The sequence below is a fragment of the Mugil cephalus genome, chromosome 8 (assembly GCF_022458985.1).
Source record: "Mugil cephalus isolate CIBA_MC_2020 chromosome 8, CIBA_Mcephalus_1.1, whole genome shotgun sequence".
Lineage (NCBI taxonomy): Eukaryota > Metazoa > Chordata > Actinopteri > Mugiliformes > Mugilidae > Mugil > Mugil cephalus.
In genome coordinates, this window is record NC_061777.1 from 14,740,067 (window position 1) to 14,749,943 (window position 9,877).

The following is a 9,877-nucleotide window of genomic DNA, read 5'->3' on the forward strand; positions in this document are numbered from 1 at the left end:
ATAGGGTGAAGAAAATGTGTACATGAATGTCTTCAGTTATCCTGCAAAATATGTGTATTTACCTTTGATACTTCAAATTTGGTAGTGTGCATTTTAAATGTACTGTATATTTCTATAAAAAAGAATACTAATATTCTGATAAATAATCCCATAATTTCTTTCTCAATTGTATTTCGTAAAAGGGAGAGCTATCTAACTTTAATGTCACTTTGACTGTAGTGGATGAATTATACCACCTGGTGGCACTAAGGCTGTATTAACTCAGACATGATACATCCTAAAGTCAAAGATGCCATTCCTTTCTACTTCAGTACCCACGGACAGGGGCATACTTGGCTCAACCCTTTAGACCAGGCATGTCAAACATACGGCCCGCGGGCCGGACCCGGCCAAATGTAGGCTGAATGATAAAGCATAGTACTGAAAAACAAAGCTAAATATTTGGAGTTGACATTGTTTTACTGATCCGGCCCACCTAAGAACAGAAAGTCTGGATCCGGCCCCAGAACCAAACTGAGTTTGACATGCCTGCTTTAGACTGATGTTTAATGCATCATGTTCTTTATTGGTTTTCTGCCACTGCATCTGCCACCCGATATCATGGATGGATGGATGTGTTGCAGTGTGCTGTAAAATGTACATTTTAATAATAAAGCGGGAAACTCAGTACATGAGAAGTCAACGTACTTTAGTGCATAGCTTAAACAATATGGCACTGTTTAGGGTGAAACATGTGACAGTGCACACAACAGTGTGTTCAATTCAGTTAATGTTTCCTACTCTTCCTCTCTTATGAAGCTTCATCATGAATGGCCATTTCAGAATTTCCACATCTTCACCTTTGGAAACTCCTCGGTTGTTTTCCTAGTTTTTCCATGTTTTGTTTTGTCCATCGGTAAACTGAAGCACCATTCATACATCTTTGCTTCATTTGGCTCAATCTGAGCAAACACTGTATCTCCACACACCTCCCCTGACTGCTCCTGTCTTCCATCACATTATCAGTAAACATTCATGAGTCCCCTTTCTCATGCATGCTCATGCCTCACACTGCTTCCACCTTGTCTTTCCAGTACAGGTTGGTCTAAGTTTTCAATGTCCAATGAATGCTGTTCAGGGCTGTACAGTCTTGCCTTTCCATTCTTAACATTAGTTATGATTAGTTGTTTTTGATAGGAAACCATCTGTATTTGCGAAGGGAAATCTTGAAAGCAGACTTGGATAATGATGTGTTTCTTTCTTGGAGAATGTTCTGTAGTTGTTTGGATATTATGGATATTATGGGTGATATCCTGAAGTCATTGTGGTCTCAGGTGTCCCTTTTTATGTTGTACAGCTCACCAGTCTGTTCTTTTTTCATTTCATTTTTTCTTTTTTATGTTCATTTAACCACTATTATCTTTCCTACTATGTTCCTGTTGGATTTCTGTTCTTTCACTTGCTTGGAGAGCTCCTTTAAACACATCTTCTGAATTCCGTGTAACAGCCTCTGCTTCCTATATTTGCATGTGCTTGGCATAAAATGGACAAAAAACCTGAGCAGTTCACCAGTCCTTAGCTTAATTTCTATTTTATTTTCACAAATTATATATTTTTTTATTTTTTATAAGCATGTGTGCAAAGTTGTCCATAAGGACCTTCTTGGCGTAAAACATTCTCTCTCCCCTCAATTTTCCACATACCATCCCAACAACTGCATGCTTGACCGCACATGAGGCTTCAGGTCATGCTCTTTCTAGAAGCTACTAGTTTTCTCTGTGGTCTTACAGTTGTCAACCCCCCCGCTGTCTCCACGCACACTTTAACCCCCCCACTTGCTACATCAGGCATTTGCTGGTGAGTTCTCAGCTGTCTGTGCCCTAAATAGACCTTATCAGGAGCACACCATCTTCGAGGGGGTCACTCTCACATAATAAACAAAATACAAAATATGTTTTCAATTCATAAAGTCTAGGATAATTCCACAAAGTTGATAGAATATTTTTTGCAGCCCAGGTCGACATGATTTATCGCGACATTTAGTGCAAGTTTGTTCTTAGGGATTTTTGTGTATTTGACAAGGAACCCCTATGTGTCATGAATGGGCCGCCGTAGTGCTGTCCCACCTCATTGAGAACCACTATAAATATAAAGCGAGGTGTTGCTGGGGGGACATTACATAAGACAGAGAAAGTTTGTGTGAGGCAAGTGACTGGAAGTCAAGATCATCTTCAAAAGCGGAAAACAAACACGCAAAGAAAGGAGAGGACCGAACAAGACACACAGCAGAGACACAGCCTAAAGGTACAGCTTCCACAAAGACCCTTTGTTTCTTGTGACTGACAGTCAGGTATGCTGTGGGTGGTTTGTCCAAAATCACTGAGCTTATCAGAGGAGCAGGAGGAGATGGTGTCTGTCATTTGGTTAAGGGGGCATTTGTTGCGAGGCTCAGGCAGGGGTACGAGACCATGCCCAAATAAGGCCAGAGGGGAGGCCATTTAAAGTTAGAGATAGCATGTGCTTGGCCATTTGTTACAGGGGGACCAGTTCAGCAGGACATTCATTAGGCAATTCATTCATTCATTCACAAGAATGGTGAGAACTAATTTCATTTCTGCTTTAAATAATGTTGTGATCATGGTAAAGTGTCTGTATTGTATGTCTGTGTGCGTCTCTACTTCATAGGATAACAAAAAAATGTAAAGCATGCTCAGTGGACGTGTTTTAACCTTTAGCTTGTTTTTGGAAATTGGATCCATTTGATTGAAATGTTTAACTTTGAAGCTCTGGCGGCTTTTACTTGTTTGACACTGCGGGAGAAATTAAGCGATTATCTATCTATCTTTCATAAGTTATGAGTATTATAGTCATAACTGATAATCCCCATTTCTTCTAGATGGGAGACCCAATCCAGTTAAAAGATGAAGGAAACAAACACTTTCAGGCCGGAGATATCGACCAGGCCATTGAGTGCTACACTAATGCCATCAAAGTGTGCAAGGACAAGAAGGTGCTAGCTGTAATTTACAGGAACAGATCTGCATGCTATCTAAAAAAGGTAAGCGGTTTTGAACTGTTGAAAAAGCACATGTCTATGCCAGATGATATTTGCAAAATGTAGGCTTCAATTTTAATATCTTCATTTCTTTCTTGCAGGAAAACTACACAAATGCAGCATCTGATGCATCTAAAGGTAAAGATCTGTATTAAGAAACTGTTAAATGTAAGTTCAAAAACAGTAAAACTCCTTAATCCACTGGCCAAATGTTCACTGTGACCGTTTTCCTCATGTTATATATAGCAATTGACGTGGACGCAGCAGACATTAAAGCGTTGTATCGGCGCTGCCAAGCTCTGGAGAAGCTTGGAAAATTGGACATGGCTTTCAAGGATGTACAGAGATGTGCTACCCTTGAACCAAAGAACAAGACCTTCCTGGAAACTCTCCGCAGACTGGGAGCAGAAATCCAGACCAAGGTCAGCATTAAGCAGATACACAAGTTCTTATAGGCCTTATATGATTCCACATGTCGCTTACATTATGAAGATGCCATTGATGGCAGTGGATGTCTGCAACAATGATCATTACACTAAAATATAGAGAGAACTTTCAAATGGAGCAAAAAAAAAAAAAAGGAATCTAACCCCTCAAACAGGAGCATGTCTGTGTGATGATCAAAATCTCATTTGTATTTCTCTTTTCACAGCTCAAAACAACATTCTCCACAGATTCAAGGGTGCAGAACATGTTTGACATTCTCCTAAATGAAGAAATGGAGAAAGACAAGCAGGAAAAGGTGGGTATTTTACAGCAATCCAATCCTTTCATTCTTCAAAATGTGGATGGAGATTTTGTCTGTGGTTTTGAGGAAGCTAATGCTCCTTCTGCAATGTCTAGGCTGCCAACAACTTGATTGTGTTGTCAAGAGAAGACGCTGGAGCAGAGAGAATCTTCCAGAATAATGGTGTGGCACTGCTACTCAACATGATAGAGACAGGCAAACCAGAAATGATCCTGGCTGCCGTGCGTACCTTGTCAGGAATGTGCACAGGACACAAAGCTCGGGTGAGTCAAGTGACTGGGATGACTGAAAGCTTCAACACATGCAGCCTCTTCCAAATACAATAAATGTCCGACATGATGCCAGAATTATTTGTTTGGCATTTTGTTCAAAGGACACATGCATACATATTACTTACATTACTTTCATTTCCCCTAAATAGGCCATGGCAATTGTTCACATGGTGGGTGTTGATAAGATGTGCAGCATCATGGCAGTTGACAATGAGGAGATTGCACTGGCAACATGCAACCTCTTCCAGTGCATCAATGATTCCCTCTCTGGTGAAGACACAAGGGAATATGGGAAAGAAGCAGCCTTGGTCATGGGTAAGACACAATATTGTTTGTATTAAAATGTATGTGGACTCACCTTTTAATCCTTGGATGAACTCCACAGACAAGAAGAATGTCTTTGGGTCTTTTACTTTCTTTTTTATTTATTTCATTTTTTTACACTACTATAAACTGAGACTCTTTTGTTTTATCCATCTCTCTGCAGATGCATCTAAAGACCTGAAAACCATTCTGCTCTCTCTGCTGGAGATGGTCGCTAGTAAGAAAGTGTCTGGTCACGGCAGAGATCAGGCTCTTAACCTCCTGACCAAGAACGTACCTCGCAAAGACAAGAAAGAGAGCAACAACTCGAGGACTCTCTTCACCATTGACCACGGTGAGTCAGATAGCTGCACCTCGTCAATGAACTGGTTCCAGTGTCAGATTCTCTGACTGGTGTATTCAAGAGATGTTTACATATGCAACATTTCTGTTTGTTGTCCAGGTCTGAAGAAGATCCTTAAGGTCTGTGGTCAGGTTCCTGAACTGCCAGACCAGTTGCCGTTAACTGAGAACACACAGCTGATCGCTAGCGTGCTCCTCAACAAGCTCTATGACGACCTCAAGTGTGACCCAGAGAGAGACAACTTCAGGGATATTTGTGATGAATATGTCAAGTATGTCTAAACAATAGGGCTCCATTTAGAAGGGTGTATAAATGTAATCTGAGTGGAGACATGGCTAACTTGTGGTTTTTCTTTACCTTACTCTCCGCTAAGATCCAAAATTGACCCCAACAATATGGACAAGACGCTTCATGCCATCAACACCGTCTCAGGGCTGCTGCAAGGTCCCTTCGATGTAGGTAATGCCCTGGTTGGACGGCAAGGCGTCATGGAGATGATGGTGGCACTGTGTGGCTCCGAACGAGAGGTGGACCAGATGGTTGCTGTGGAGGCGCTGATCCATTCCTCCTCAAAGATGAGCCGTGCCAGCTTCATTATTACCAACGGTGTGTCGATGCTCAAGGACATTTACAAGAAGACCAAAAATGAGAGGATCAAAATACGTGCGCTGGTGGTGAGTGTGCCTTGAAAACATTAGAATACAGTTGAACTTGTTTAGCCTGTTTAGCCCCAACTTTATCTGTAGGTGAGCAGATAAAGATAAAGTCATCTAAAATATTCCCTTACACCTAAAAGCCTGAAAACTCCCAATTAAGTAAAGGTACATTAGTAGCAGCTAAATGTAGTTGAAGTATTATAGTACTGTTTGGTCCATCTGACTGCTTGAGGTGGAGCCAGTTAATAGCGTTTTATGTTTTAAAAACAAAGTTGAAGTTCTGACACATGAATATGTTTTCAGTTTGGGGTCTTTAGCTATAATTTTTAGATTTTTGGTGAGGTATTGGATCCGTTGAAAATGTATTGAAATGAAACAATACTGGGGGTTTTGAAGAAAAAGCCACCATTTGATGGAGCTGTTAACAACATAAGGACCAAAAGCTTAGAAACCACAGGTCAAATCTTTAACAATGCATTGTGATTCCATTAAAAAAATGACAACTGACTGTAATGGAGTGGAAAGTGCAATACTAACCTCTGAAATTAAGAGGAGATGGAGCAGAAAGTAGCATAAACGGGGGAAAAACATACAAGTAAACTACACTTGTACTTATGCACAGTACTAGGGGAATTGTCTTTTGTATTTTCAGCAGTTTTCATGCAAAATAGAGAGTCACTATATAACACAGTATCAACAAAATCACAGTTAAAAGTCTGGGCAATAGATGGCAGTGCAGGAACATAAAGTGAGGGGTTAGTGCCACATGGGTTAAAGTGACCTGCCAGTTTAAGATTATACAAGTTATATCTCATCTGGTGCCCATGTCCTCTCCAGGGTCTCTGTAAACTGGGCTCAGCTGGAGGCGATGATTACAGTATGAGGCAGTTTGCTGAGGGCTCCACGGAGAAGCTGGCCAAGCAGTGCAGAAAGTGAGTACTCACACACAGATAACTCTAAAAGTATCCTGAAAAATATACAGAAACAATCTAACGAAAGAGGTGCTGAATTATTTTGAGGTTACATTTTCACCACATCCAGTGTTTCTTTTTTTGTACACCTTTAGGTGGCTCTGTAACCCTCAGATTGATACCAAAACAAGGAAGTGGGCCATTGAGGGTCTTGCTTACCTGACCAACGATGCTGACGTAAAAGACGACTTTGTGGAGGATGAACTTGCAATGAAAGCCATGTTTGAACTGGCAAAGGTATGAAAATAATATACAGAAATAAACATTACATATCAGTATATGTGATTAAGCATAAGCTATAACTTATCTCTATTTTCTCTACGTTTTAGTCCAAGGATAAAACAATCTTATATGCAGTTGCTTGCATCTTGGTTAACTGCACCAACTGCTATGAGAAGAAGGAGATCATACCTGAGCTGGTTCAGCTTGCCAAGTTCTCAAAACAGCATGTGCCGGAGCAACACCCGAAGGTAAAAGAGGAAGGAAACTTAAGCCACAAAATACTTACTGACATGGGTAAAGAAGGAAATGTTGCACACATGAATGCATATTTTTTTTTATGTACGCATACGTTTTTATTTTTCTCAGGACAAGAAAGACTTTATCGAGAAGAGAGTGAAAAGGCTGGTGAAGGCCGGAGTCACATCAGCTCTTGCTGTCATGGTTAAAGCAGACAGCTCCATCTTGACTGATCAGACCAAGGAGATGCTGGCAAGGTGGAGCATCACTCATTTCATAGCAAAAAAACACACACACAACCACACAAAATATAAATTCATATGTTGAGATGAGTCACGGTGAGGGGATTTCACTCATGTGACTCAATGTTCCATTACAGAGAGAAAGGGGAATAACAAAAAGCGAAAGAAATTCTTTCGCCTATTTGTTTTTTTTCTTGCACTGCAACATTGCCCATGCTTAGCATGTTTTCTTTCTGTTTTTTATCTTCAGGGTTTTCTTGGCATTGTCAGAGGATCCCAAAGATCGTGGTACTATTGTTGCCCAAGGTGGGGGAAAGGTAAGGGATATAGTTCTGGAAATCAAGGCACACATCAACCCACAACATTTTGTGAATTCACAATGAAAGATCTTTTTACATATTCCACAACCAAATATGCCCACTGTTGTTCCTTGAAATTATTTTAATGATATCACTTTTTTCGGCTCTCAGGCATTGATACCACTTGCTCTGGAAGGGACAGAAGCTGGAAAGGTGAAAGCCAGCCACGTTCTTGCCAAGATAGCGTCTATTTCCAACCCAGAAATCGCCTTTCCTGGTGAAAGGGTAAGTAGCTGCTTTGTTTTCTTCGATGGCAGCCACAACTGTTAGCAGTGGAAAGTTTCAAATGCAGCATATTCTTCCTAATCACCTCCCCCTTTGTACGTTTACTTTCAGTTTGACAGTTTTCTGTTTTATGTGTTGTTCTCTGCATACAAGATGTTCTACGTTACATTCAGTCATATACAGTTGTCAGTAATTATTATTAGCTCCTTACCTCCCTTTCAGAATTTACCTTGTATCTCTACTGAACTAGTGTTTTACCCGGAAAGACTTTTAAAACTTTGATTTTCAGTCCAGTTCTGTCTTGGTTGTCTAGGTGTATGAGGTGGTGCGACCTTTAGTTAACCTCCTTCAGACAGATCGAGATGGAATGCAGAACTATGAAGCTCTGAGAGGTCTCACCAACTTGGCTGGTTTCAGTGAAAAACTAAGGTAACTTTTAGTTTTTCCTCCATCACATTATATTATTCTGACATGTTTTCATCTTCCTATAAGTGAACAGGAAGTAGTGCCTTGCACGTTTTTTGCCCTGAACCTTTACATATTTTGCAGAGTGAAGATTGTAAAAGAGAAGGCTTTACCAGAGATTGAGAACTACATGTTTGAGGACCACGAGCAGATCAGACAGGCCGCCACTGAATGCATGTGCAACCTTGTATCATGTAAAGAGGTGAGGACAGCTTAAAATCACCACACAACAATGGATCTCACAGTCAATATTTTTTGCAAGTCGAATTAATTTTGAATTGCTCCGCGTTTTAGGTGCAAGAGCGTTACCTGCAGGATGGCAACGATAAACTGAAGCTGCTGGTGCTGCTATGTGGTGAAGATGATGAGAAAGTTCAGATAGCTGCAGCTGGAGCTTTGGCTATGCTCACCAGTTCTCAGAAGAAGCTGTGCATGAAGATGACCCTTGTGGTATGTAGAAGCGAGTTCACTGGTGTCATTTATGAGAGAATATGTACTTCAGTCAAACACAGAGTTTGTTTGCAAAGCGTTTGTGAAAGTCTCCTACTCAGTTTTCCCTTAAAAGCTGACCTTACAGAGCTGGACAACTAAAAAAACAACACAACAACTTCTCCCTAACACCTAATTACCCGGCATCTGCCATTCTCATGTCTCTGTCTAATCTTTATTGAATATGGCTTCATATGCGACACCACCTTTTCTGCGTTTTGTGGCAAGAGACATATATTTTTTGTGCCAGTGAATGCATTTAATGGAAAGTAGATAACCATTTTGTTAAAACCAAAAGAGTACACAAAACATCATGGCACCAGTCTACGACAAACAAACTCTACTAGTGTGGATCTTGTGGCAATTTCATGCACTTTTGTGTGTCATTACATTAGCTGTCATTTAACAGAATGCAAGCCAAGCTGCTGTCACATTTCCATAAACTTCTGAGGGGAGACTTATTTCTGACGCAGAATGAAAACCATCATGTTGCGTCCCATTTAATGTTTAGACACACTAGTCATTACACTCAGGCAAACAAAGAGTTTTCTGTTAAAATTTACTGAAATACTTGTGGAAACTCATATAATAAGCCACGGTTTCCATTGTGGGTGTTCAATCTTCTCAATGAGGAAAAAAGTGCCCCTTTGACCAAGTGTCTGATTCCTCCCAACAGACAACCCAATGGCTCGAGATCCTGCAGAGGTTATGTCTCCACGACAACCCTATGATACAGCATCGTGGTCTTGTGATTGTCTACAACATGCTCAACTCAGACAACAACGAGCTGCCCAAGAAGCTGATCGAGTGTGAGATGCTGGAAATCCTCACAGTGATTGGCAAGGCGGAGGACAATCCTAAGAGGCAGGCGGCCATTGATGTGGCACGCACATGCCTGGTCACAGCTATGGATCTCGGGCTTATCAAACCCTTCAGCACCCCTTCCTAAAACCCAAGAAGCCAAACAACAACAACAGCGATGGACGTTCTTCTTTATTTTCTCTGTTAAATAGAGACCTGTTTCCAGAAGGTTTTTTTTGTCCACCTCAGATATTAAATGATTCATCAACCTGATTTCAAAACTAAATATAATCCCTCATGTTTTGTTTTCTTTTTCTAATTTTTTTACAGAGATTGTTTTGGGTAGTTTGTCCCACTGTGTAACATCTCTTTTTCTGCTGTATTAGAAGAAATGTATTAGACTATTTCTTTTTGTGCCTTAAAGTTTAAATATTGTTTACATGGCATTTGTGTGGTTAAATTAGACGAAATATACCATTTAAATAATAA

At 40.5% G+C, this 9,877-nt stretch overlaps 1 protein-coding gene across 2 annotated transcripts; it reads left to right on the top strand.

Annotated features, from left to right (window-relative positions):
• The first annotated feature begins 2,135 nt into the window (after nt 1-2,135).
• Nucleotides 2,136-9,877, top strand: unc45b (unc-45 myosin chaperone B). 2 transcript variants are annotated; one of them, XM_047592691.1, is made up of 20 exons: nt 2,136-2,283; nt 2,876-3,037; nt 3,136-3,172; nt 3,281-3,456; nt 3,687-3,776; nt 3,878-4,045; nt 4,204-4,369; nt 4,542-4,712; nt 4,821-4,992; nt 5,095-5,395; nt 6,215-6,309; nt 6,444-6,585; nt 6,678-6,818; nt 6,937-7,064; nt 7,300-7,366; nt 7,520-7,633; nt 7,947-8,062; nt 8,183-8,300; nt 8,393-8,548; nt 9,264-9,877. In XM_047592691.1, the coding sequence occupies exons 2-20, from the start codon at nt 2,876-2,878 to the stop codon at nt 9,534-9,536; spliced, it is 2,793 nt and encodes a 930-aa protein (XP_047448647.1). In that variant the 5' UTR covers nt 2,136-2,283; the 3' UTR covers nt 9,537-9,877. The 2 variants fall into 2 exon arrangements, with proteins under 2 accessions (XP_047448647.1, XP_047448646.1); XM_047592690.1 differs by lacking the exon at nt 2,136-2,283 and adding an exon at nt 2,415-2,574.